The sequence below is a fragment of the Aspergillus bombycis genome, assembly GCF_001792695.1.
Source record: "Aspergillus bombycis strain NRRL26010 chromosome Unknown contig00109, whole genome shotgun sequence".
Classification (NCBI taxonomy): domain Eukaryota; kingdom Fungi; phylum Ascomycota; class Eurotiomycetes; order Eurotiales; family Aspergillaceae; genus Aspergillus; species Aspergillus bombycis.
Genome location: NW_019170111.1, coordinates 19,069 through 45,693, shown reverse-complemented (window position 1 = coordinate 45,693; position 26,625 = coordinate 19,069). Strand labels below are relative to the sequence as shown.

General features: G+C 48.0%; 10 protein-coding genes across 10 annotated transcripts; 6 read left to right on the top strand and 4 right to left on the bottom strand.

Moving 5' to 3' along the window:
• Positions 1–594: 594 nt before the first annotated feature.
• Positions 595–1,917, top strand: ABOM_010361 (putative cofactor for methionyl- and glutamyl-tRNA synthetases; the record flags this gene model as incomplete). The annotated part of the gene is made up of 1 exon (XM_022537489.1): positions 595–1,917. One exon carries the CDS (start codon positions 595–597, stop codon positions 1,915–1,917), a length of 1,323 nt encoding a protein of 440 aa, XP_022385275.1.
• A 480-nt stretch (positions 1,918–2,397) lies between these two features.
• ABOM_010360 (2,3-butanediol dehydrogenase) lies at positions 2,398–3,825 on the top strand (the record flags this gene model as incomplete). The annotated part of the gene is made up of 6 exons (XM_022537488.1): positions 2,398–2,481; positions 2,550–2,583; positions 2,670–2,918; positions 3,010–3,096; positions 3,152–3,631; positions 3,698–3,825. The coding sequence occupies 6 exons, from the start codon at positions 2,398–2,400 to the stop codon at positions 3,823–3,825; spliced, it is 1,062 nt and encodes a 353-aa protein (XP_022385276.1).
• Positions 3,826–5,939: 2,114 nt separating this feature from the next.
• On the top strand, positions 5,940–7,031 carry ABOM_010359 (glycosyltransferase family protein; the record flags this gene model as incomplete). Its single annotated transcript, XM_022537487.1, has 2 exons — positions 5,940–6,569; positions 6,636–7,031. The coding sequence occupies 2 exons, from the start codon at positions 5,940–5,942 to the stop codon at positions 7,029–7,031; spliced, it is 1,026 nt and encodes a 341-aa protein (XP_022385262.1).
• A 1,292-nt stretch (positions 7,032–8,323) lies between these two features.
• On the top strand, positions 8,324–9,503 carry ABOM_010358 (mannan polymerase II complex ANP1 subunit Anp1; the record flags this gene model as incomplete). Its single annotated transcript, XM_022537486.1, has 3 exons — positions 8,324–8,612; positions 8,667–8,986; positions 9,039–9,503. The coding sequence occupies 3 exons, from the start codon at positions 8,324–8,326 to the stop codon at positions 9,501–9,503; spliced, it is 1,074 nt and encodes a 357-aa protein (XP_022385261.1).
• Positions 9,504–12,267: 2,764 nt separating this feature from the next.
• Positions 12,268–13,680, top strand: ABOM_010357 (putative sister chromatid cohesion protein Dcc1; the record flags this gene model as incomplete). The annotated part of the gene is made up of 4 exons (XM_022537485.1): positions 12,268–12,386; positions 12,471–13,183; positions 13,260–13,426; positions 13,513–13,680. 4 exons carry the CDS (start codon positions 12,268–12,270, stop codon positions 13,678–13,680), a joined length of 1,167 nt encoding a protein of 388 aa, XP_022385254.1.
• Positions 13,681–13,797: 117 nt separating this feature from the next.
• Positions 13,798–14,982, bottom strand: ABOM_010356 (uncharacterized protein; the record flags this gene model as incomplete). Its single annotated transcript, XM_022537484.1, has 1 exon — positions 13,798–14,982. The coding sequence occupies one exon, from the start codon at positions 14,980–14,982 to the stop codon at positions 13,798–13,800; it is 1,185 nt and encodes a 394-aa protein (XP_022385253.1).
• A 1,474-nt stretch (positions 14,983–16,456) lies between these two features.
• On the top strand, positions 16,457–18,818 carry ABOM_010355 (E3 ubiquitin-protein ligase RNF216; the record flags this gene model as incomplete). The annotated part of the gene is made up of 3 exons (XM_022537483.1): positions 16,457–17,100; positions 17,153–17,397; positions 17,452–18,818. The coding sequence occupies 3 exons, from the start codon at positions 16,457–16,459 to the stop codon at positions 18,816–18,818; spliced, it is 2,256 nt and encodes a 751-aa protein (XP_022385256.1).
• Positions 18,819–19,705: 887 nt separating this feature from the next.
• On the bottom strand, positions 19,706–21,025 carry ABOM_010354 (glutamine synthetase; the record flags this gene model as incomplete). The annotated part of the gene is made up of 1 exon (XM_022537482.1): positions 19,706–21,025. The coding sequence occupies one exon, from the start codon at positions 21,023–21,025 to the stop codon at positions 19,706–19,708; it is 1,320 nt and encodes a 439-aa protein (XP_022385255.1).
• Positions 21,026–22,174: 1,149 nt separating this feature from the next.
• On the bottom strand, positions 22,175–22,822 carry ABOM_010353 (uncharacterized protein; the record flags this gene model as incomplete). Its single annotated transcript, XM_022537481.1, has 1 exon — positions 22,175–22,822. One exon carries the CDS (start codon positions 22,820–22,822, stop codon positions 22,175–22,177), a length of 648 nt encoding a protein of 215 aa, XP_022385258.1.
• Positions 22,823–25,420: 2,598 nt separating this feature from the next.
• On the bottom strand, positions 25,421–26,305 carry ABOM_010352 (putative mitotic spindle checkpoint protein (Mad2B); the record flags this gene model as incomplete). Its single annotated transcript, XM_022537480.1, has 1 exon — positions 25,421–26,305. One exon carries the CDS (start codon positions 26,303–26,305, stop codon positions 25,421–25,423), a length of 885 nt encoding a protein of 294 aa, XP_022385257.1.
• Positions 26,306–26,625: the final 320 nt, after the last annotated feature.

Here is a 26,625-nt window from a genome sequence, read left to right as displayed (position 1 = left end):
GATCAGATTATGGACCAATGGAAGCCAAACACTGCCCAATTGCGGATGATGTCCGTTGCCCATAAGAAGTAGTATGTCATCCCCGAATAATCGATTAAAGTTGAGAAGGGTTAAGAGGATCTACACCAAGAACGGAGTACGGATACTATCATCGTGAATCGAAGATTAAATAGTATGCTTAAATAAACGCTGTTTTGGAATGCTGAGTCATGTATTAAACTCCTAACCGAATCTGGTTAGGAGCTCGAGAAGCAGCAGAAAAAATGAAAAGAAAAAAACACGCCCTTGAACAGCTCGCAAGTACAATTCAAGAAGGACATCGCGTGTTGTATTCTTTCCAACTAGATTAGATTCATGAATATCATTTAAAGAATACCCTTTACGTATTGAAAAGATCCCCATTGTCTGGGATCTTGGTGGAAATAAGTCAAGTTGTCTCCCTTTAAGCCTGGCGTGACCCTTCTGCGGGCCGCAAGAAGAACCCCGCGGTTGGTTCGACCTTTGGGACTGCATTTGGGAATCATTTCTGTTGCCCCTCCTCGTCCGCCCACCACTTCATCTTTTCCCTTGTCTCGCGTCCGCCCATTCGCAAAAATGGCTATCAACTCCGCTCCTGAGTCCTCCCTCCTTTCCCTCATCTACCGCTCTTACCCCACCGCTGTCTCTCCCGATGCCACCGAGACCGATCTTTTGACCGTCTCGCCCAAGATTTTCCCACAGACCACCTTCTCCGCCCCGGAAGAGGCCGACATTAAGCAATGGCTGGGAACGATCTCTGGCCTCCAGGGTGCTCTTACCAAGGATGAGAAGCCCGTCGTCACAACCATCCTCGGACAGCTGAATGGTCACTTGGCCGCGCGCACCACCATTCTCGGGTCAAAGCCTTCCGTTGCTGATATCGCGGCGTACGCTCTTCTGGCCCCTCTAGTGGAGAAATGGAGCCCGGAGGAGCGTACCGGCGAGCAGGGCTACCATCACATTGTGCGTCACATTGATTTCGTACAGAACAGCCGGTTGTTCGCACTCCGGATTCCCGAGGAGGAAAAGATTGCCATTGATGTGAATGATGTGCGCTTCGTGCCCAAGCCCGTGGACCCTAAGGAAGAGAAGGAGCGCAAGAAGAAGGAGAAGGCTGCTGCCCAGAATGCCGGCGCTCCGGCTGAGGGCAAGCCCCTCGTCGTTGGAAAGGGTAAGCCCGAAGCTGCTAAGGAGCAAGCAGCCCCTGCAGCTGAGGGCAAGCCCAAGAAGGAGAAGAAGGAAAAGAAGGAGAAGCAGCCTAAGGCTAAGCCTGCTCCCGCTCCCGCTGCCCCCCCTTCTCCATGCGCCATCGACCTCCGTGTTGGCCACATTCTTCGCGCCATCAACCACCCCAATGCCGACTCCCTCTACGTTTCGACTATTGACTGCGGTGATGCCCCCGGCTCTGATAACACTTCTTTGGATGAGGCTACTGGCAAGACTGTCCGTACCGTGTGCTCGGGTCTGAACGGACTTGTTCCTCTGGAGGAAATGCAAGGCCGTAAGATCATCGCCGTCTGCAACCTTAAGCCCGTCACCATGCGTGGAATCAAGTCCGCAGCCATGGTTCTCGCAGCCTCCCCCCGTGTCGCAGAAGGCGAGGACTCCCACGCTGGTCCTGTTGAGCTCGTTACTCCTCCTGCTGATGCCCCGGCCGGATCCCGGGTGTACTTTGAGGGCTGGAACGACGCTGAGCCCGAGAAGGTGCTCAACCCCAAGAAGAAGGTCTGGGAGACCTACCAGCCCGGATTCACAACTACCGATGACCTCGAGGTTGCTTTCGAGGCTAGCGCTGTCCCTGCTGTGCAGGGCCTGGAAGGCAAGCCTGCCCTGGGCAAACTTGTTACCCAGGGAGGCGTTTGCACTGTCAAGAGCCTGAAGGGAGCTACCGTTCGGTAAAGGAGAATTACCACTACATATATCAAGATCAAAAAGAAAGAGAGAAACAACACCGAGCACAGTTCTAGATCAGAAAGTCCGTCAATTATTTATGAATGGTATGGATATAAAATTACTTGCGTGCATAGTATGGCAGTAAAAGCAACAATGTTTAACGTGACTTCAGTCTTCCAATCTTTCATTGTAACTTACTTCTCCGCGAATGTACATATACCACTAAGGTGCTACTACTGTTACGCCGTATCTCCCAAATAATCGCATCTTCGAGATCAATCCCACTTCTGCCCCGCAGACTCCTCCACATCTCAGTAGCGGAGAAGCGCCTCTAGATCCGGAAATACCCCATGTTATCCCGAACCCCCATTTCCTTTCGACAATCCATGAAAGTTATATATGTAACATATCTGAGGACCGCACCGTGAGAACCAGATACAACCCCTATTGATCAGCCCTCCTCCACATCGAATTGCATAGTTCATAATGCGAGCCGTTCGCTTCCACGGACGCGGTGACATCCGCATTGACCAGATCGAAGAGCCCGTCTGTCAAAATGACCAAGTGAAGGTGAAAATCACACACCAACACGATCAATTCATACCCAACATCATTCCCACGAACTAACAGAAAACCAGATCCGACCTGCTTTCGTTGGTATCTGCGGAAGCGGTACGTACTACACTCCCATGATATAGACGCCTAGCCCTTCCATCATATCTAGTGGGAAAGAGAAGCACCTATCTGATTCAACCTAGATCTCCACGAGTACCTCGCCGGCCCCTCAACCGTCCCCCAAACCCCGCACCCAATCACCAACGCAACACTTCCCGTAACGCTAGGCCACGAGTTTAGTGGCACAATTGAGGAAGTCGGGGCAGGCGTTACGCGAGTGAAAGTCGGGGATCGCGTGGCTGTCAAGCCGAACCTGTATGACGGGACTTGTGCGCGCTGTGTGCAAGGGAGGGTGAACTGTTGTCGGAACTTGGGGTTTATTGGATATAGCAGTGAGTTTGTGGGGCATTTTTATTTCTTTTCCTTTGAGCTACACTGTTACTCGATGCCACCGTTGACTCCTCGCTGATGAATGAGTAATAGGTAATTCCGGGGGTCTATCGGACCATGTCGTTGTGCAGGAAGAACGGGCAAGACTGTTACCGAATGAGATCCCGCTTGATCTCGGAGGTAAGTATAGATATCTTATGTTATAGACTGGGTGTTAAGCTAAGGATGTATGTAGCCCTCGTCGAGCCTCTCACCGTAGCCTGGCACGCCGTGACGCGCAGCCCTGTGGCAACAGCTCGCACTGCCCTCGTGGTCGGGGGAGGCCCCATCGGACTCGCCATTGTGCAAGTACTTCAGGCCCACGGCATCGAATCCATAGTAGTAGCCGAGGTGTCAGCGCAGCGACGCCGATTCGCCGAGACCCTGGGCGCCACGGACGTGCTGGACCCGCGAACGGAAGACATCGAGGCGAGAGTGCGTTCGCTGTCGTGCGACGCGGGGGCAGACATCGCCTTCGAATGTTCCGGCGTGCAAGCCGGGTTCGATACTGCACTGAAGGGGGTCCGAGCCCGAGGCACGGTGACGGTCGTGTCACTGTGGGAACAGAAGCCGGTGATTGATGCGTGGGAGCTGGTTGGGTCGGAGAAGCACATCATCGGGTCGGCGATTTTTGATGGTGACGATTTTGAGGCTGTTATTGATGCCATCGCATCGGGTATGTGGGCACTATGCCAATGTTTGCTCCCACGTTCTTGTTTAGATTGCTGACATTGCAGGACAGGCAAGCTTAAGCCCCATTCTATGATCACTAGTAAGATCCGTATGGAGGAGATTGTAGAAAAGGGGTTCGAGGCGTTGATTAATGAGCGGGATAAGCATGTCAAGATTTTAATCGATGTATCCGCCTGATCTATTCGGGGTCATGTCAGCGAGGAAGGTCTCCCACATTGTAGATATCCAGAATTCCAGATAGTATGCGCAAGTCAAGCTACAATTCGAATCCAAACCATCACGAGCTGGAATCGCAATTTCTCCGACGCAAGCCATTTACCGAATTGGGTCGGTATCCTGGACGGAGCATGGTACACCCTTGCACGTTCTTCAGCTCCCCACTCAGCCCACCTCACGAATCCAGACCTGCAGAAACCGGAAGAAAGGAGGCAAAAGAAAGGAAACAAGTCAGCCCTACTAGCACCTACCCATAGTACTACGATTCACAAGCACACAATGTCAGCAAGAAACCCACAACAGGATACTAGCGGCGGTGATATTATATCTGAACAACGCAGTATAAGCAAACACGTGTTTCGATACGAAGACCAAGACATACGAATTCAAAACCACACCAATGAACGTGACAAGCACGACAGCAAGGGCTCAGTCTGGCCCAAGGCCCCGGAACCAGAAGGTCCCCTCTCTTACTGCATAAATGACACCATTTTTTTTTATTTCCAATGGCCCAGCCACATTAGTCAAATAACAAGTACCGAACAAGTTTAGGAAAGGTATCATCGGCTGACAGTACTTTTGGAAAGAATTCTAGCCCCCGAACTAAACCATCGCTTGAAGTTCCTCAGGTCGAAATAACCTCAGGGTTAAGCCGGGTCTGTCCAATTGGAGAGGGGGACACCGCCATCCGGGTATATTGTTGGCCGAAAAACCACTTAAAAATGGGCAGGGGAGATCGCTAGTAGGTAAGCTATGCAGCTTAGGGGGAATCTTTCTTCTAGCTTGGTCGTGAATTTTACGGTTCGGTTCCGGGATGAGACACGATTGGGACTAGGTAAGGGCTAAGTAGCGGTTGTTGTGGCTGCAGGATGAACAGGCGTTCATTCGTTCGTCGGTAGTAACGGAACGCCACTTGCGGGATTCTATAGATAGATCCGAGTTGATGTGTTGTATACTACTCCCTACTCTGTCGGTAGTTGATGGGGACTTCTGAGATAGCCTATATTAGTAGTAACAAAATTCACTCAAGTGGGAGACGGGGGCAGTGCATTAAAGGGGGAGGAGGGAAAGGAGAAAAGTAACGTTACTCCATGGAGTGAGTCTACGGAGTATGGCGACATTGCGTACGTCCTCTTTGGTGCTGAAAACGAAATACTGACTCGTAGACGGAAGTCAATGGAATTAAAACCAAGACACCAGTGCAACAGAAGTCTCACCACGTCGTTGATGTACACCGTCGTGACACATCTTGGCTGCTCATTTTGCCTCCACCACCGTCGAGAACAAACTTTCATCCGCTGTCTCCCAGAGATCTGAATGGTCCATCAGCCGCATGAGTCGATCCAGATCCCGTCTTACTTTACCATCGTCCAAGTCTTTGGGATACAATACAAAGATTTACTTGACAACAATCCAGGCTCTAATAACGCCAACAAGGAATATCGCCCAACCGCTTATTGTCTCCTGGCTTTGCGGACGCTCTTTCTTGTTGCCTTTTCACCTACCCACTTTTTGCTTTTTCTCTGGTTCTTTTTTTTACTGCTCCCAAGTGGACCTCATCCGAACTCTCCCCCACTTGAAGTTTCATCGCGGTTGGCTTTCTCTATTGCCTCGAAGGGTCTGAATGACGGGTCAGATCGCTTTGACTCTTGGAAATACTCCATCGTATCAATCTCTGATCTTGGAATTAGTCTTTTTTTTTCTTTCCTTCTTTTTTTCTTCGCCCCTAAGCTGTACTCTCGCTGACGCGAGCTTCAGGCCCCGGGGTTAGTACCTTGTTGGGACGCAATGCTTTGATCTAATCAAGTTTTAGTATAATTTGTCAATCATCTTCAATATAATCTGACCTTTTTTTTTTCTTCTTCTAAATTCTCATTCTCCTTTTCTTGTTCAGATTGCTCTTTCAGTTGTCGGTCGGGTGTGTGGGTCGCATCTGGGTTTCAGATTATTTACAAAGCATGCCCTGCTGACATATTTACTTACTACGTCGCTCGCTGCTTTTATTTTTATTTTTGATTCGTTTTTTTCTTGGATAATAATCATTTCACGCATTCACGAATAAGAAATATCCTCTCATGGCGACTCCGCTTTCTGGTACAGCGATTATCACTGGGGGAAATGGGTCACTTGGATCTTCAATAGCCATCGCCATCGCCAAAGCGCAGCCTTTTGTGCATCTGCTACTACTGGCACGGGATATCCGCTCCGATAGCGTCAAAGAACTGAGAGACAAGATCCGTTTGATCGGACCCCGGTCGATTGAAGTAGCAAGAGTGGACCTGACAAGTTTCAACTCCGTCATCAGCTTTACAGAGAATACAGTGGAAAGGGTGCAAAACAAAGAGATCCCTCCGGTGACACTGCTGATTAACTGCGCTGCTGTTGCGTCCTACATCGCCGACCAAGTAACACGAGATGGATTCGATCCCGTCTACCAGACCAACTGTATTGCTCCGTTCCTCTTGACCATCGGTTTGCTGGAGGCGTTCCGAGCGGGCGATGGAACACCAAACGGCGGAGTGAGGGTGATCAACGTTGGTTGCTCATCCATGTCGAAAGGCTCTTTGGATTATTTCGACAAACATGATTTTGGAAATCAACAACCGGGGACGCCATTGTCCTCGAAGGAAGGGAATGCACGCTTTGGAAGTAGCAAATTAATCATGAGCGCGGCCATGTACGCCTTGCGTCGGAGTCTGGTACTCGTAAGTTGACCTGCAACATCTCGCCATTGCCTTGAGGGCCCCGATTAACCAGGGTTCAATTCTTAGAATGGCAAAATTCCCTTGAACATATTTACCCTGGATCCCGGTGGATTGACAGGAGAGAGCCATTTAACGGAGAACGCACCTCGGTCGGTCCGAATGGCACACCAGACGCGGTCTGGACTCCGGCCATTCCTGCGGGTGTTCTCTAAAAGTGCCATTAATAACCCTAGTGTCCCAGCCAAGGTAATCACAAAAGTCGCATTCCAGAGAGATACTGTGGAGCAATGGGGAAGGGAGCGATATTATATCTTGGACAACGACTACGAGGCCGGATCCGTCATTCCGGTGCTTCGAGACCCGCCTAAAATGGAGGCATTGCTTAAGAAGCTGATGGGACAAATTGAGATCGGTGTCAAGGGTATGGGGTCTCCCCAGTCCAGGATATCACGGATCAATTGAGAATGGGCGAGTTAGTATATGCGATTTCTTTTGGCTTGGATAGCGATGGTTAGCATTCTCCGGAGTTGGGCTCTTTTTCATGCGTTGCTTATCAAGTGTTATCGGGAGCATCGGGATTTGATCGGTTTTCTGTAAATAGATCATTGGTGGTATAGATATAAAAGCACGATGAGGCTGCCAAGTATGGATCGGTGTGCCAGGGAACTTTGATACTAATCGTAGTACTGATAAGAATTGAAGACGGTTGCATGTCTGCAAACGGGCAGGAGTTGGCCTACCGCCGGATTCGGTAATGACGGGCAGAGAACTCGACAAGGGTCTCTCTGTACTTGGAGGCGAATCACCGCCCAGGCGCTACTGCACTGAAACCACCTAAACGCTTGGTTCCGACGCTCTGGACGGGCGACCTTTAGTTAATGCTACATAGACCTTTTCGAGTCTTGACATCTCCCTTCCCTTCTTTTGTCGCCATTTTCCCTTCCTTATTTCATTATATCTTTGAAATTCCTCCAGGGGTCTGTGATCCTTTGTCGCTCCGTAGTGCAGTTAATCTTACGCCTCCCGCCTCGCAGTCGCATCGGCTTAGGTGGGAAACAGGAAGTCAAGCCAGTGGTTTCCTTTAGATCTAGGAACCCCAAGGTTCCTTTGTCTTCAGGACCGATTTTCAAGCTACTGATGCGACTGGCTTTGGAGAGATGAACAGGCATCACGCCTTCACCAACGGCTATGCTGCCTACCCTCGCGGGCAGGGCAGCACATTTTCCATTTCTCCCCACCGGTAAGCAACGGCCGCCATCGCATCCCACTCATTAACCTTTTGAATGGGCGATGCACAATATCGCTTAATGTTTCCCACCAATTAACGATGTTTTGCTGACTCTGCGCCGTCGATCGCCAGCTTCCAACCGCGTTCACAACCTGCTCTGCGACGAAGAAGGCAACTTATTCAACGGCTGTTCCTGATTGGTGGCGTCTCTTTATTACTCCTCGTCCTAATCTTCCCTTCTTGGAGAGCCACGATCCTCCCAGTAGTATCCCTTGGACTTCTTTCTTCTACGGAAGACTTGCAGATACAAACTGTACGATATTACGATCTATCAGCTGTACAGGGCACCGCAGATGGATGGGAGAAAGAAGAGCGTGTGCTCATGTGCACACCTCTTAGGGATGCCTCATCCCACCTGCCGATGTTCTTTTCGCATCTCCGAAACCTCACCTACCCTCACCACTTAATCGACTTAGCTTTTCTGGTCTCGGATTCGAAGGATAATACACTAGAAATGTTATCCAGCATGCTTGGGGAACTTCAGGCCGATTCTGATCCGCACATGCCGTTTGGTGAAATCTCGGTTATCCATAAGGATTTCGGACAGAAGGTGACACAAGATGTCGAGAGTAGGCATGGGTTCGCTGCACAAGCTGGGCGGAGAAAGTTGATGGCTCAGGCGAGAAATTGGCTGTTAAGTGCTACGCTTCGACCGACTCACAGCTGGGTCTATTGGAGAGATGCCGATGTAGAAACGGCACCATTCACCATTATAGAAGACCTAATGAGACATGATAAGGATGTCATTGTACCGAGTGAGTGAAGCTTTCTACGGGCTCTGGTTGTTTATCTAATAATATTTCTATCAGATGTCTGGCGGCCACTCCCAGACTGGCTGGGTGGGGAACAGCCCTATGATTTGAACTCCTGGCAGGAGTCGGAAACTGCACTGGCCCTGGCAGAGACGCTGGATGAGGATGCAGTTATTGTTGAAGGATATGCTGAGTATGCGACGTGGCGGCCTCATCTTGCCTACCTTCGAGACCCATACGGTGATCCTGATATGGAGATGGAGCTTGATGGCGTTGGCGGCGTTAGTATCCTTGCAAAGGCAAAAGTGTTCCGTGCTGGAGTTCATTTCCCAGCATTCAGCTTCGAAAAGCATGCTGAGACTGAAGCGTTCGGCAAGGTAAGACCTGCGTGCAACCCCCTTCATCATTTTTCTTGCTAAGTATAAGCAGATGGCCAAACGCATGGGATTTTCCGTTGTCGGTCTCCCACATTATACTATCTGGCATCTTTACGAACCTAGTGTCGATGATCTTCGACACATGGAGGAAATGGAGCAAGAGCGCAAAGCTCGCGAAAAGGAAGAGAAGGAACAAGCTGAGCGGTCAGAGCGTGTCAATACTTTGTTCCGGGATACTAAAGCAGAGTCGGATATCGATAACGCTTTTGTTCGCGACGATATGGAAACCGAAGCAAAAGACCAGAAAGCCTCGGACGATTCGAAGAAGCTCGAGGCTGAAAGTGCTGAGGAAGTGAAAACAGATAAATCCTCGAAAGCCCCAGAACGGGAAGAACAGAACGCTCCGGAAGCTCTGAAGAACAAAAACTTGAAAGATGCTGAAGAGGTGTCTGCAGTAAAGCCGGCTAAGGAACAGGCCGGTGCTGTGCATGATGAGCAATTAAAGCAGAGAGAGTAGCGATGCTCATTATCACAGTTCTTCATGTATCCGGTAGCGAAAGGCATCAGTTCAAAATCCGTGAAAAACGGAGAACATCGTTGTCTATTGCGCCTCACCAGTCTCTGTGCTGGTCACAGTGTGGCTTTCTCATTCTCCTTAGAATATGCCGTCAATTACTGGCAGCTTTTTGTATATGGGCTCGTGGAGTGCTTGGAGCTTGATTTATGCATCTGATGTTTGGTTGATTTGTAGGTCTGATATTGGGAAGCACTTGGTTTATTTTTCGCTGTCTTCACGATGTATTGGTATGAACGACTTGCCTCATGGGTAAAACGTATGATCTAACTACCAGTAACTTACATACATAAGTAATTTATTCTATTTTAAAACGGTCTCGAACGAAGCGTGGGCATACAACAGCGAGAATCATATACAAAGTAGAGCTCAGGCTTTTTTGATATTTCTCCGCAGCCTGTTCATTGCAGCTGTGAACCGACCACCATGGTTATTGCGAAGGGCTATAGGTTAGTTGTGAGTCTAGCCTATATATTCAATCATTTCTTCATATTATCATTTACCACGCCATGTGTGCCCTTGTTGTGGCGATGAGACAAGACAGGCTTCCACATTCCATCCTCTTCAACCAAATATTCTAACATTACTTGCATGTTCGCCTCAGTCCCACGCAGATCATGCACTTCTGCCACTTGCCCAGCACAAGATGCACGTTATAAAAGATGTGGTGTTTATAGATCTGGTTGGCAACTGTGTGCATGGTCTTATATGTCTCATCTACAAGGAAAAGAGCCATCCAACACGTCGCTATCAAAATCCATTGCAGTTAATTATCATGACCCAGACCACCTTGTAGGCTGACCGCGTGGCACACTGCCCTACTAGATTTGGTACAGAAGATCGAGATGTCTTAGTTTGAAGCTTCCGACCTTGTTCACTTGAACATTATGGTCGGGGAGTTGGTGGCCCGCTAGTCCAGGATCATGGTATACTTCTTGAGATAATCAAAAGTTGGAGCCATTTGTACTGGTCTGAGCCAATCTTCGAGGCTAGAGAGCAAAAGCCTATTGAGTTCCGACCAGGCATGGATATTTTGGATATTAAGGTGTATGTCAATTAAAATCGAGAGTTGCCCAGCGGAGTCACTCGCATGGTAGAAAATTAAAAATTTTAAAAAAAGAAAGGAGGATATAGCCCCCGGCGAGGCTCGAACTCGCAACCTTAAGATCGCTTAAGAAGCTAGACTGTTGAATTGTTAGTTGAGGGGCTTTAATATGGAGAATGAATGTGTGCACATACAGTCTTACGCGCTACCATTGCGCTACGGGGGCCGTTGTTGTGTAGATTGGTACTCATATATACATTACAAAGCATCGCTTGTTCAGAGACATCGTCGGTGCTTTTGTAAGTAGTGCAACATGTAAGAATCCTGCTTGTCAGCCAGCATACATGTTCGACTTACTCTAGAGATTCCACTGGATCTGAGGTTGGTAATTATGGAAAAATATATAAACATGAGCTCACCATTCCCGGCAAACACATCGGCGGATATATTAACAATGTGCCAGATGCGTACGTCCATGAGACCACTAGGAATATCTACATTTCACAAATAGGCAGTACAATTATACCGATTTTCGCTACATAGCCCTTGAGTGGCCTTCTTAGGCCGCAAAGCAACATTTAACAGCGTGAAGTACTAACCTAAGCCTCTTATATGCACAGACAACGAGATGGTAACATTGTATTGAATTGTGGTCTCTCAGCGTGGTCCTGCATATAATAGACTTTGTTTAACAGAGCAAAAAAGGACACTTTTGGCATCAATGGCCCCCGTAGCGCAATGGTAGCGCGTAAGACTGTATGTGAACACTGCCGATACATAACCCTCAAGCTCTCATAACTAATAAAATAACAGTCTAGCCTTCAAGCGATCTTAAGGTTGCGAGTTCGAGCCTCGCCGGGGGCTACCCCTCTTTTTTTTCCGTTTCTACTATCCGGGCAACTATGGTGCTGTATAAATGGTCTGTCCAACGGCAGAACAACAACTGCCCCCGTAGCGCAATGGTAGCGCGTAAGACTGTATGTTACACCTCCCAAGGACTCGTTTTCCAGACCCCATAACTAACAAGAAATCAATAGTCTAGCCTTCAAGCGATCTTAAGGTTGCGAGTTCGAGCCTCGCCGGGGGCTACCCCTTCTTTTTTTGCTTTTTCACCATTGGTAATGAATGACTATAATCATTATAGTTCTGCACCAGGTATATGCTACATTTCGCTTCATCATATTATCTTGTGTATTCCAATCCATGCAGAATAGCCAAACAGGACTACTAGTATTCATACATTCCAACCGCTATGGCAACAACAAAATTACATGGTGCGAGTGGATCGTAGTTATTCCGCATCGTTAAGTCTCATAATTCACTTTCTGTCATATTGTAGCTTTTTCATTCTTCCCAATACATCGTACCATTTATTGTCTGCCTTTCATATACATGTTATAGCGTCCTCTAGGGCTTGACTTTCATCAAGTTTCATGTATCTTACTTCGTCGATTTATAGATCCGGTACTGAGCACATCCATTAAGCAGTGGTCTGTGCGTCCATCTCGTCGGGAGCCGGCACGCGTTTGAATCGCGTCCAGACGTACCACCTCGATTATTCCCTCGATAGGTATAACATCGCATACCCATTGAGCGTCAATACACCCATACCTAGCCACTACTCGAGCGCCTTCCAAAGGCGACAAAGATTAAGACATCATAATGTCTACACAAGCCGCTTCCAGCATTCTTTTCACCCACACATCCCCTCAGCAGGGATTCAAACTACTAGAGCTACCAACAGAACTGGCCGAGCTGCTCACATCAAAAGAAGCTCCAACGTACGCTACACGCTGCCAACCCCCCTCGCGATCCTTTTGAAATCCCTGAACGTCTTCAAAGGAAACTAACTAAAATTTCCACAGCCTCGAATTGAAATCCCCAACCCCCCAACAACTCACAACGGCAACCACGGACCCCGAAAACCGCGAATATGTAAACCTCTGCACGCCGACAAAAACCTACCTCGTTCGCCAAGTCCAATCCTCAAACTCGATCCACATAATCCGACCAAGCGACTCCGGTGTCCAAAGAGGAGACATTAACATCGTCGGCGGCGACGAGGATGACGAATTAAATCTCGTCGAGACGATGACCGCTATTGCGAAATGCGGGTCTACACTTGAATTGCACACACCGCCGGAGGGGTTCTCGGCGGTCCCTGTTCTGGAGAGGATATTGCCTGTTTATGATGAGGCGGAGGGAGCGGAGCAGGAGGTGGAGCAACGGGGGGACGTGATTCGGAGGGTCTTTGATGATGTTCCTGTGTCACGGGCGCAGTGTGAGGCGGGGTGGACTGAGCTTTGTGCGTTTGTGCTTGGGGGCGGGGGTAGTGGGGGTGATGTTGCGGGTTGGTGCCGGAGGCCGTCGGCGAGGGCCAAGTTGGATGTGTGGAGACGGGTGGTTGAGGGGGCTGTGTTGCAGGGGATAGACCTGGGTAGGCAATTCTTGGTGCAGGATTTGTGGAGATCGGTGCTTGATGAGGGGATGGAGGAGCCTTTTCCGAGGGCGTTGTTGGAAAGTATCGTTAGAAGGGTTTGTGAGGCTGGGGATGGGCAGTTGTTTGAGGATTTGAAGTGTGAGTTTCTTATTTACGTTGCTGGAAGGGTTAGATTGGTGGATGTTATTTTGAACTGACGTTTTCGTGGATATAGGGGCCAGTATCGATAAGGCACGCTGTACGCAATGGGTTGGTGAGACCTACCTGGAGGCCATGGCGCCGACCACTGCTTCTGGCATCGGGAGAAGTGAATTCCTGAATGCTTGGAAGGATCTCCTCCCTGAGTCCTGGCGGAACGATGTTGCATTCTCGAAATTGACGGTAAGTGGAGCGCTTGCTAGCTTGGATACTCGCCACATTAATCATCTATCATTACTAGATGTTATGGTATCTGACATTATACGCAGGAAAACTCATACAAGCATCCAGATCCCACGACGATCTGCTTCGTTTATCGAACCGACCGACAGAAGATAAAGAAAAATGTCTCGACGGATGCTAGCGCTGCGACAGCAGCCAAAAAGACAAGAAATTGGCACGAGCTATTCAAGAACCAAAAACGCCAGAAACGCTAAGCCAAGTCCGCGCGGGCTCGAGCGTCGCCTCTATGATTGAGCCGGTTTACTCTAGATAGCCATCCCCTCTATCAATGTCATGCATTACTCGCCGAGGAACGCAAATATGACCGACAATCAGCACCAAGCGTACTTCTCATTCCAGAGCCACTCAACGTCCTTGCCTTGCTCGGCGCCACTCCACCTCAAGCAGGCTACACTGTCCTGCTCCCGATGGACGACCTGCGCCGTAGGGTCTAAAATGGAAACAGCCCTCTCCAGCACTGGGGTTGGATTCCAGAACTGAACCTTCGCCATACCCCACGCATGCGCCTCTAGTTGGGCACGTCTTATGATTGCGGCCATGGCTTTTGCGGTTTTCTCTGTTTCCTCTGGTGAAGTTGGCTCGTCGTACACCCACCTCAGGATGTACAGAGTGTTTTCCTCTGGAGTTTCACCGAAGTTTCTATTCCATGCACAGTATACTTTGGACTGTTCATCACCGGCACCCTTGATCAATGGCGGTGTTCTGTCCTTGAAGAGAATCTTTGCGTAATACTCCTCCCTTGCCCAGTGCCACTTGAAATGGTCAAAGTCCGGGACGACCGCTACTTTGGCACTCGCAGATTTTTGAGATGCGATGCGGAGGATATCTAGCTCCTTTTGAACCACGTCATTGTTGCACATGAAACGATGAACGTCTTCTGCAACCAAGGTCCTCGCCTTTGGAAGGTTTCCTCGAACGATGGCTCGATCATATTCATCCTTTGGCAACGGGGTAAGGCTGAAGTGTGTAGAGGGATAGGGCATCCACCCAAATTGAGCATAGAACTTCTTTCCGATATCAGAGTATAACAAACTGAAAGGTATTCTGTTGGTGGCCTTGGGCTCCGTTTGCCACACGTCTATTTTCTTGACCAATTCCTGCATCATTCTTTTCGCATATCCCTTGCCTCTGAATTCAGGTCGGCAGAAAACACTGCCGATACTGAGGGCGGATACATGTTCCACTTTACCGTTTTGTGCCAAAATTGCCTTCTTTTTGTATGTCTCGCAGGAGCTAAGGATTGCCCGTTCACCTTCTGGTTGACCTCGGACGACCAACAACCAGCTCGTCAAGCCATCCTTCGTCAATGCTTGTTGGGCTAAGTGATTTTCTCGTGCAATATACGCATCAAGGTCCAAAGGACCCTTCCAAGCTGGACTATTCAGCTTTATAGCTGCGATACGTTCCTCTGGGGTCGCCTGCACTAAGATCAACTCCGGGGATTCGCCTGATGGAAGGGCAGTGTTATCAAGATAAGAGTTGTCAGCGGCAATCATAATGAACACAATGCAACCAGTTCGCTTTCTCTCCAAAGAAAGCGGTTCAAATTTGAAACAAAGCTGAATATGGTATTATAGTGGGGGGGGGGTTGATAAAATGATGACGACGGTACCCGTTGTGATATTCGGACGGAACTGTTGAGAGCCAAACTGAGGGTAGCTCTTGAGGACAGATGTATGCCTATATCATTGAACTAAAAGGACCGGGGGTAGTTATAGTAGAGACCAAGACCCCTTTGGTCAAGGGATTGTTTCTGTTTGTCACGCCCTGCCGACGACAAGCGATGCGAAGCGGTACAAAGTTGACTCAGCTGGGGATGTACCTGCCTCTAAAGGCTATACGATGAAGACCATGACGTAGTGAAGGCGCGGAGACAACGTAAGGGATCCAATTGTAACCTCTGAACGGGTATATTGCATGTATCATATGCGACAGGCACCTGAGGTGTTCTTTTTTCGCCTTCTTTTAATCTTACAATACCTTACGCTAGATGGTATCTTATCGATCCATATCTCGGGTTGTACGGAGTACAAAGTCCACCCCTGCAGCAGCCAGTTTCTTTAGCGGTAAATTATGGCCTTCTGGTTCACGTTATCAGCGAATATTAGTCATCTCTGTGGAGATAGCTCGTACACCCAAAGCGGCAAGCGGTATAGTTTACTGCCAGCAAGCTTCACGTAAGATCCCACCATCTGATGAAAACTACGTAAACTACTCCAGAGCAGCTGTTGTTTGATGGGGTGACATATTTGGATCCCACACTGTTACAGTGAACCTATCCACCCCGTTTTCATATATGCATGGCCATCAGCTTATTTACCACATTCTCGCTTCCAGAATCCATGATGAACCCATAATTCTGGGGTAAACTGCGAGCCCACTCTTGAGAGCCCCACTGCGACATTCCGTTTTAAACTTCCCCTATTTACACCTTTCCCACTTCGGCGATCTTCTTCGAGCCCCACGGATATTGTTGCCGAGTATACAGATCGGTGCTAGGAAAAAGGCCTCAAAAGCTTATCTCAAGAGAAAGGAGGCTAAATCAAGGAACGGAAAGGAAAGAGGATTTCAATGTGTGGATGCTTCACACCTGAGGTGAAGTATGTTTTCGTACTGCTCCTTTCGAATGCCGCGCGGGAGAAGTTTTATATCGACCCGGGCCACCGGAATTCACTTTTACATTTCTTTACATTTGTAAACTATATAAACGCCGCTTGCTTCCGTGGTGCTATGCTTTTGTCATAATGACTGGGTCTTGGTACTTGAATGGGATTCCATCACTATGACCCCCCGTTAAAGACTGAGACGGGTGTCTCTTCTCATATTCACGATCCCTCCTTACAATCAGGGCCCCTATCTCTTATTGATCATTCTTCTTGTCTGGCCTTATAATGCTGTTTCTTTCTAAAAAATTTCTCTGCGCAGTCTCGCCATCGTAAAAATCGCCTCAACCGCCCCAAAACGCCCAACATGGACGGGGATCCCATGGGATTTGGATACCCATGGAACCATAATGTTGACGACTTGAGAACTCCTTTTGGTGATGAGAGACTACTGCTGGGTGAGAGCCACCATATGCATTGGGGACTCGACAGGCAGAACGATGATCTGGGCTTTCAGTGGAATGAGCCTTCTCTTCCCGCTGCAAGGCCTGCAAAGAAAACGAGAAGCCACTATTCCAGTGCAGCCATGGAAACTGCAGATTTGATTAACGAGTCTCCTCCCATAGGCCTTGATAATATTCCAACACCATCACGTCACATCACAAACCCCGCACTGATGGTCTTGGATGACCCTACTCCTACGCCGACAGCTAAAGCAGCATTGCTACCCCAGATATTAGAGATATTTCCTGACATTAGCCACCAGTATGTAGAAGAGTTAATAGCTCGACACAAGGATGCCATGTCGGCCAGCGGCAGTAATACACCTTTTATCACTTTCGGGTTGTTCCTGGTCAAAGAGACAATTATCGAGGAGATTCTGGAGAATACATCTTACCCAAAGCAGGAGAAGCTTAAAAGGAAGACCGAAGAAGAAGAAGAAGAGGAGGATGATAACCATTGGACGGTACCTAGGGCACTTCATGATGCTTGTGAATATCGTCAACAAGCGTGAGTTAGTCTTAGCTCTACGTATGCGTGTGCTTGCCAACCGTTGTTACAGATGCGACATTCTGGCACAGGAATTTCTGTGGATCGCTATTCCACATATCCGACGACTCGTTTCCAGCAAGAAAGGGCTGTATTCGGCTTACATAGCACTCTATAAGGAGTATATTCACCCAGGGACCCAATCATTACACCTCAGATTGAAGCGGCCAAGGCCACTCGTGAAGTCAGGTAAGATGTGGGACCAAGACTTGATATCGGAACTAAATGCTGCGAAAAGGAGGACTGCGAAGGATGCTGGTAAGTGTTATTGCTGTCACGTTAAGACATAAAATCTGTTAACAAGACTCGAAGCTGCTCACCGAACGCGAAAGGAAGAGGAGGAGGCGGACAAGCTCAACGAAGAGGAACACTCACGATCAGGCAACCTTGTGGAATGCCAATGCTGCTATTCTGATGTCCCCTCAAATAGAACGATTCCTTGTGAAGGTGCAACCGTCCACTTTTTCTGCTTCGGATGCATCCGAAAAACTGCAGAGACACAGATCGGAATGATGAAATACAAGTTGCAGTGCCTTGACATGAGTGAATGCAATGCCAAGTTTGCTCGTGGGAACTTGAAGAACGCGTTGGGCTCCTCATTAATGGGGAAGCTAGACCACCTTCAGCAGCAAGACGAAGTTGAGCAAGCCGGCTTAGAGGGACTCGAAAGCTGCCCGTTCTGTGACTTCAAGGGAATCTGTCCCCCGGTAGAAGAAGACCGAGAATTTCGGTGCTGCAATCCCTCTTGTGAAACGGTTAGCTGCCGTTTGTGCAAAGACAAAAGCCACATACCAAAAACTTGCGATGAGGCAAGGGCAGAGAAGGGACTCCCCGCACGCCACATGGTTGAAGAGGCAATGAGCGAGGCCCTAATACGTAACTGCCCCAAATGCCATGTCAAAATCATTAAAGATATGGGATGTAACAAAATGATCTGCAGCAAATGCTCGTGTGTGATGTGCTATTTATGCAAGAAGGATATTTCACGCGAACAGTACAACCATTTTGGCAAGCCTCCCACTTACTGCGATACTCACGATGATCGCAAGCCGAAGCGCTTTGAGATTGAAGTTGAGCAGGCCCAGAATACAGCCATTGACAAGATCTTGAGGGATAACCCCGAATTGATGGAGAGAGACCTTCGAGTGGATCCTGATAGGAAGGATACAAAAACTCATACAAAGCCAAAACTCCGACGCACTCAACCTGGACCTTGGCCTACGGGGCGGCACACACAAGAGCCTTTGCCTGGTCAGAATCAAGACATTTTATCGCAACTAGGCTATCAAAGAATGCAAATGCCGAGAGCAGCATTCCCTAATCCTCCGCAGTTCGTTCCATTTGAACCAGATCTCATCATTCCGGAGTTGCGCTATACTGCCTTTCAACGTCCACTACCTGCATTCGAGCCTCAGTTGAATCGACGTGCCGCTACAGTATTGCCCCAAGGCTCTCCCAACGCCCCTCCTCAAGGCTTCAATGGTTTTGCTCCTCCTCCGCAGAAAGACTTCCTTCCAGACCCATTTACTTTAACGACGAATACAGACAATGCCAAGGCTACAGGCAAGCTACCATTGCAGCCGCAGTTTCCTGCACTAAACAATTACGGTATTGGTACTATGCCTGGTCAGAACGCGGATGTACCCGTATGGCTGGATGGCCCATTGTACAACTTCTGAGGAATCGTTATTTCGATACCTGGGTCGACGCATACAATGTGCTATAGATCTATCATTCAGAAAACCAAACCAATAACACATCCAGGACTAATGCTTGCAATTCATTGGAAGGCCCCGTGCCTTGTCGAGTGGGCGCTATATACTGAATATTAGGCTTAGTGCTTAATCCGGTACTTCCGACTCAACTCGTTAAATTTAGTAACGCGTCGGCTACATGACACAGTGCAGTGAGTACTGGAGAGTGACATATTTCTGTCTCACTTCGAATTGCAGATCTACGTGTTGGTTATTTCTGTGTTTGAGTTTGGCATGAGCATGGAACATTTCTGTTGAAAGTTTCGTTCACGTCTGGTCATAACTTGATCTACTTTTTGATCTCCTTTACGCTTTTGGTTTAATAGGGCAGAAACAACTACAAGCTCTCCCTTTCCAATACCGCACACTGAAAATCTCAATAAAAACAAAGATTAACACAAACAAAGACAGCCAATGAATGAAGAGAACATAAACAGCTGGAAGGTAAAATGATGATATACAAAGTACGCACATATCAGATTCTCACCTAGCATTGCTAGATTTTTACAAGCAGGTCCTGAGTAGTCGGGGTAAGACCACTTCAATAAACTTCCCTAGTGTTCAGGATGCTTTTTGTGTGTTTTTACTGGCAGACGCGATTCCATGGGTAGATAGAGAAGCCAAGTTTGAGTAGTTTTTGGACAACGCACAAATTCCGAATTTTTTAAAACAACACTAGTTGATTACCTTGCCATGGCGTCTGAGAGTAGCCTTTACCAGCTTGCAGCAGTCTAATCCAGTCAACTGTACTGGAATCAATTGTTCATTCAAGTTCGCCTTGCTCCACAGCTTCAGCGCATACAAACGCAAAGTTAGAATAGCTCAATGAACAGTTCTCTCAACTTCACAGGATCCATCCCTCCAACTTGAGATATCTCGTACTGCTTCAGCTCTATGTAACGTTGTATCAAGGGTAGGCCAAATATGGTAGCGAAATCGTCAGTCTTCGTAGCCAAGCACGCCAATGATTCCTGCAGAGTCCTGGGCAGCGGCTCTTCCCAAGTCTTAGGTTCAATTGTAAGATCACCCAAGTCTGGCCAAAGGAGAGGCTCTTGGCCTGCCAACCCGAGTATGCCAGCGCCAAGTACAGCAGCTAGGGTGAGGTACATGTTGGCAGTTGCGTCGATGCATCTTATCTCCCAATGACTGGCCTCGATCTTCCGGATAGGCGCTATCCTCGCCTCGGTTCCCCAGCATACCGTCTCCCCGGCCAAGAATGGGAGTCGTCGTTCGTAAGAGAGCGTGTGGGGTAGACAGAAGGCGCAGATCATCGGTAAACGCTTGAGGATGCCGGCTAGGAAGGATGTTTCGTAGTCGCCATCGACAGACTCCAGCGAGAGGTGCATATGTTGCCCAATGGTGTGTGGATCTGAGATTAGAGGTTTCGGTGCCATGGTGGCCATATAGCCGTGCTTGGCAAATGTGTCTTTGAGATAATCGTGCACAAAGTGTAGTTGATCCACGGCCTGCATCGGTGGTAGGGGTTTCAGAGCGATTTCATACTGCCCTCGTTTGCCCTCCGAATGTAGTCCATGGATGTGCACCCCTAGGGCCGATAGTTCTTGAACGCACTGCTGCACATACTGGTAGCATGGATCCCGCAGGCCGGATAAAGAAAAGTTCCCTGGGCCTTGACTGTGCTTGACATATTCTCCTGTCGTGGACGAGACCTTCATCACCTGAAACTCCACCTCGAATCCGATGAGAAATTCCAAGTTCCAGGCGTCCTGTGCCTGTCGCACGACGTCCACTAGCGCTCGCCGGGGACACAGGTCTCCGCTCGGCACCGGCTTGGATATTGTCGTCCCCACTACTCCGCACATCACCACTGCGCTTCGGGGATCAGCTGTTAGCCGGATAGAAGACCAGTCTGGGACCAGCCATTGCACATGGCGGGCACTTGCGTCTGGGAGATATTGGTTTGTCATGGAACAGTTGGACAGGAGGGGAGGTACATGGAATGGTTGCTTCTCCGTCGCTAATATGATGAGTGCTTCCTCTATTGGTAAAACAAGTGCACGCATTACTCCGGAGTAGTCTTGCCATTGTAATCTGATGAAGATGATGTGGGGGTAGTCTTCATAAAAGTCGTCAAGCGCTTCGTTTGCGTCCGTCGGTATTTCCGTTGCCATACTGGACGGATAGCTTCTTAGCCGGTCCATGCTTGGAAGTTGTATTGCATCAGGATTAGAAGAAACAAAGTAGTTGAGAACTATTGTTGTGACTTGAGACGGGACTGAATGCCGAGTCTTGATCACATCTGAGGTCACGGGGGTGTAAGATGCCTACCAGATAAACTCTGGGTATCTTGTACAAATCACTTACTGGAACCAAAGAATGAGTAGCGTGGTCTGAGACGGAAGATATACAGTCTTCTAACAATGGGCAACTCTGCCCGTCGCTTTAGCAACCATGACCGGTTCAAGGTATCGCGTAGTTGCTTACATCAGTCTTCAATCATTCTACACTCAGTGTTCTTTGACTCTCGGTGACTGTGTCTTATCAACCAATTCCTTCCCTCCGTCTGTCAACGGGACAAGAACGTTTATGCCGCTTACCTATCGCTCTCATCTCTCCTACACTATGAGTCTATCGTCCATCTAGAGTCTAAAGTGCATTCCGCCCTTGTATTTGCCTTTTATCTTAGAAAGCACTATCTTCTATCACCCAGCCGATGTACGTGGGCTGGTTTTAGAATCTCATCCAGGCGAGTAACTGACTATCAACCAAGGGTTGCAGTGAGTATTCTTACCGGATTATCATACTGAGAGTCGATTGGCTGAACATGAATGAGGAAGAGTCTACGGCCGCTCTTGCGGTGCAAACAACCAATCAAAATGTTACATTGGATTCTATTAGAGCAATATTGGACGGGGACACTCAAAAACATGGAGTCATTGCAACTTGCCCACCCATTCCTATCATCCTTGCACGGTGTGAATCAAGTCGCAGGTTATGGAAGCCATAAGGGAATCTGCATTGGCGATTCGGTGTGGAGAGCCATTAAGTCACTATATCCTGAAACATGCCCCTCCATCTTTGGCCGGCAGGTAAACGCCACTAGCACGTCACGAAGTGCAATTGATGACGGACAAAGCGGGTGCAGTGATGTTACGCTATGTTTATAATCATGATCGACGAAGATCAGCGTATCAAGAAAGTGACGATGCTGGACTCGTGCTTTGATCAAAGCTGGTTCCACTTTCGAGACGGGCACCCCCGTTGTCTCTTCATTGTCATGCAGGAAGGTAACTGCACTGTCAGGCCTCATATGATCACATCTAAATAGAACTGACATCGTGTGATCCGATCCCATCAGAGTGAACGCCCTCAAGAGCCGGTTCGCCGAAGATTCCTTTTGAGATATCGGTGACTATTCGACCATTGAATATCATACAGACCCAGCTCTGTGAGGAATAATCCAGCTGATCACGCGGAGTTATAGGCACATCTTGGAACACCAAGGCCATGAATATCATCAACGCTTGTACTACTGTATTCTCTTGCATATCTGTTGGGACTTCGGCAAAGATCCTTCGAATTGCAGAATCGTGACGCTTATAGTCCTCTTGAACAGTGAGCGTGTATGGCTGTTGCTCTAACCGCCGAATGTCTCTTGCCTCAAAATCAATACAGTAGCAACCAAGAGATGCAGCACGATAATCAAGAGTCGGGTCAGGGCTTGTCTGGTCGCTAATTGACTTTAGGAGTTCGAAATCAGTGTCCCTAGCTCCCAAGCCTTTGAGAATTGGGACCATGTCCTTTCCCTTCACGAAGATAAATCGGTCGTTCATATATGTCTGTCGCAGCGACATAATTGTGGCCATGGTGTCGTAAAATTTAGCATCATGGCGGTTCTCGTGAATGTTGAGGTTGTGCGGCTTAAGCATGCTATGGCCATTTGGGATATCTATCTTTGTTGAGGGCATCATTAAATAGACAACGCGGCTTTTAAGACTTGTGATGAATAATTATAAGCTAGTGATGGTATAGACTTATGGTGTTTTCATGAGGCTTGAGGGCGGGCTCTGAGCATCTATATACCTGTGAGCCGAATAGAAGCACCCTCCTTTCCAATGGAGAGACATCCCAACTGACCGTAACCTGCCAGGTAGTAACGGCAGTTAGTACTTGACATTCCAAGATATACTCTAGTTTATGGCCATGGATAGTGGCGCAAATGTGGCTACTAGCGGTGAAAATGCGCAGAATCTTCTAATACCAGAAGGTTATTCTCTGCCTTGATTTGAGTTAAGATGAGCCTTCATTAAGGAAAAATTCCTGGCCTTCGACTAGTAACCTATGAATTAGCTTGGAAATCTTCACAGTGTGAATTTGCGGTCAGTATATTCGTAGGAAATATGCTCTTGTAGTTTCAAGGAACCGGTTCTTCTTGACAACTGTATTGTCGTCTGATAAATTTCCCAGCTATACCGTCTTTATCCGTACCCTTTAATTCCAGTGACACCCTCTGCAACTGACAATATTTCTAAACCCCAAGACTGCAAGGCATTGCTGATGGTCATTATAACCAGTGACATGGATCTGAGAATTATTTATCTTCACTCTGTAAACAACTCCCTGCTGAAGAATCTCTGCTGTCCAGTTGGCTAAGTACTAACCGGATATGGAAATATGTTTAGTATACTTAGTCGGTACTAAGTCAAACCCATAGAACTACTCGATGGTCTGAATCATGCTATTCCCGGGGAATAAGTGTAGCAAGTAGTACTGAACTGTTGTGCTCTTGCATATGATGGGCATACACTACCGCATAGGCTTTAAAAAAATCTTCAAAATACATTTGCGCCTAACATCCTCTGATCTTTGCTCCATAGCCAACCTGGAGCTTCTAGGATGTATCATTTGTTGTCGAGACGCCCTAGCGATAGGAAGGGTATTCCAAGTGCGATACAAATCATCAGAAAATGTTAAATCGAACCCAAATATGGTGACTGGTAAGGTATCAATTCAGGTATGAGCCACCATGGCGCCATGTAGCCATGCCCTGCCGATAATTGACCTATAAGTGTTCAAAGCCTAAAAGAGGTATGTCAGATCTTGGGAGAGCGACTGGTTGTATCTCTTCCAGGTTGAAGAGGATAGAACCCCGATTATTATGAAAAACCGGGCCCATATAGCCACAGTCCGTCAGCCACTTGCGGATCTTAGTGCGATTCTCATTGTTTCAGAATGTCTCATTTTTGCTTATAGTATCATCAGGCTATACCTAGTATTACCAACGCTAGCATCTTTATGGTTTCTAGATAGACATTTAGACTTTGCTGGTCTACGTTAGGGCCTTTCTTTACCTTCTCGAACCTACTTACTATAGGTCAGATCAGATGCTGGAGATCAATATATGCAGAAGTAAACATGGACCAAATGGATGCAAGAAACTAGTACGTAGTCTAATTCAATAACTTCATTGCCATCAATCATCACACAGTAATGAACGACATAAACAGACAGAAATCAGCATATACCAGGTAGCAGAACAAAACTCGAACAATTCACACCCCAGTGACAGCAATAGATCAGAGACTGGATCACCATTCACATATGTAAACGTTTGCTTGATGATCAGTTTCCGGAATTGGGTGACAAGACCAAAAGCGGGAACCCTTTTACAGCCCGTTCACGCAAGTTGGTTAAATGTAACTTTCCACCCAAGTTTCACGTCTCAATAGCCACGATCGCCTTTGAGATTTCGTATAAAGGTTTCCTGCTCTGAAGTTCTGGGTGCCTGCATCTCATTATCAACCATATCCAAGCATCAAGACATGCTACATGCAGAATGAAACACTTTTCCAAGACCCCATGTGACAGGAGCAGCAAACCAAAAAAGCAAAGGGAAATGTAAAACGCATATGAGATGAGAGAAACAGCAAAAAAAAAAATGTCAGACTGCCACAATCATGGGGATATATATTATCAATTACGGACAGGACGGGACTCGAAAGATCTTCACTAACGGCGGTACTGACAAGACGGGGGACCGGTCTGGTAGCTAGTTGCTAGATATTTGAATTTGCTAGGATCATGTAGTAGGAGAGTGTTCGACAAAGGAGACGAGAGAAATACAAGAGGAAATGGTATGGAAGTGAAACAGTCAGAGGAAGCAAAGAGAAATATTGGAGGAAAAGTGATCAAGATAGAAGGAAAGGTAGGCGAAGAAAAGAATAGAAGATGGTAGTGGAAAACAAATGGAGAAGGAACGTGACGGAGAAAAAAGACAGAGCAGTGAAAACAAGAAATGAAAGATATGAACCAGATCTATGTAATGCCATGCGAGTCCCAAAAATCGTCCGCCCCCCATTTTATATATTTGCGCCGCTCACTCGGACGACAATTCCCTATGCCCTCATCCATCATGTATGTTCGATCATTGGTCACGCTAAAACAAGAATGAGAGAAACGGGAGAAAAGATGGTAAGGTGCAAAAACAAGTTTAAGGAAAAAGAAATGAAATAACTAGATGAACAGAGGCAAGAGGATGGAAAATCGATTTGAACAGAAAGTCAGATTCATGGAGGATGTTCTGAATCCACCGGCTCATTAAATTTCTGTCGTGCCTCTTCCACCCATAATTCCAGACGAAGCTCACCAGCTTCTACACGTCGTACAGGCACCGTTTTGGCGCGACCGTTCGATACTCTGGGGGGAGGCTGCTGTGGTTCGCCGTTTCGAAGTTTGGAAACAGAATACGGTGCGGTACACGACCGGAGATGGACCTTGCCCGGTTCGGCCACAATCCAAGTTTGTTCTTCTGTTGTAGTACCCGCAGGGGGCAAGGCATCTTCCCGAACTTCAATGCAGACTGTGAAACTAAATTCGTCATCCCGGGGCAACGGAGTTAATCGGGCGCAAGCGGAGGCCAATCGGGCGAGACAGGCACGGAACTGCGCCTCGAGGTCGACTGGCGGAGGAGCGGAACCCCGGTCCGATAAGGGGGCACCTGGTTTGGATGAATCTTCCTTTCTATCTTCAAAGGTGGTATTGATCTCTCCAGCAGGGACGCGGGGGAAACCCGACAGATCAAAAGCATATCGTTCGAGGGGTTGGTTGGTGCGGAGAGATGAAATGATGATACTGACTGCGGTGATTGTGCCCTTCAAGATCTCTGTCCCGACCGCAATTGACGCGTCATTGATATAATCACACACTTTCGGGTGACGGGACTGTCGGACCGGATAGTTGTAGGCCCGAACGGGCAAAAAAGTCGCTCGCGGATAGACCGAACGGAGGAATAAGATTTGGTGTATTGAAACGGTGAGAAAGTTGGTGAAGGATGCAGCCAACGCAGACTGATTGTTGGGCATCGATCTAGGTGCGGTTACTGGGGCGGAAAATGTTGTCATGGTGGTAGTCACGGGGTTGACGGTCGTGCTGCTCTCACTGGCAATCGGCATTGCCGTCGAAGGCTCTGGTGTCGTCGTTTCCAAGGAAAATATGGTCTTGACGGGATCTCGGAGAATCTGAGTGCTGTTCCACCCTGAGGCTAATCATCGCTCTGCCTTTTTCGAGACGATGGGTCAACAACTGTCTTTTCTGCCACGCATGAAATGAATCTGGAGGATGTTCTCTCCCTCTCTCTCTCTTTCTATTTTGACTTTTGCTTCTGCGACAATCAGAGGGGAAGGGAAAGTGGGGGGAGTATATGGGGGTTTCGAGTTGAGTGTGGTTGAAATGAGGGAGGGGAGGAGGATCGAAGAGAGTTTATTCTAGAAAA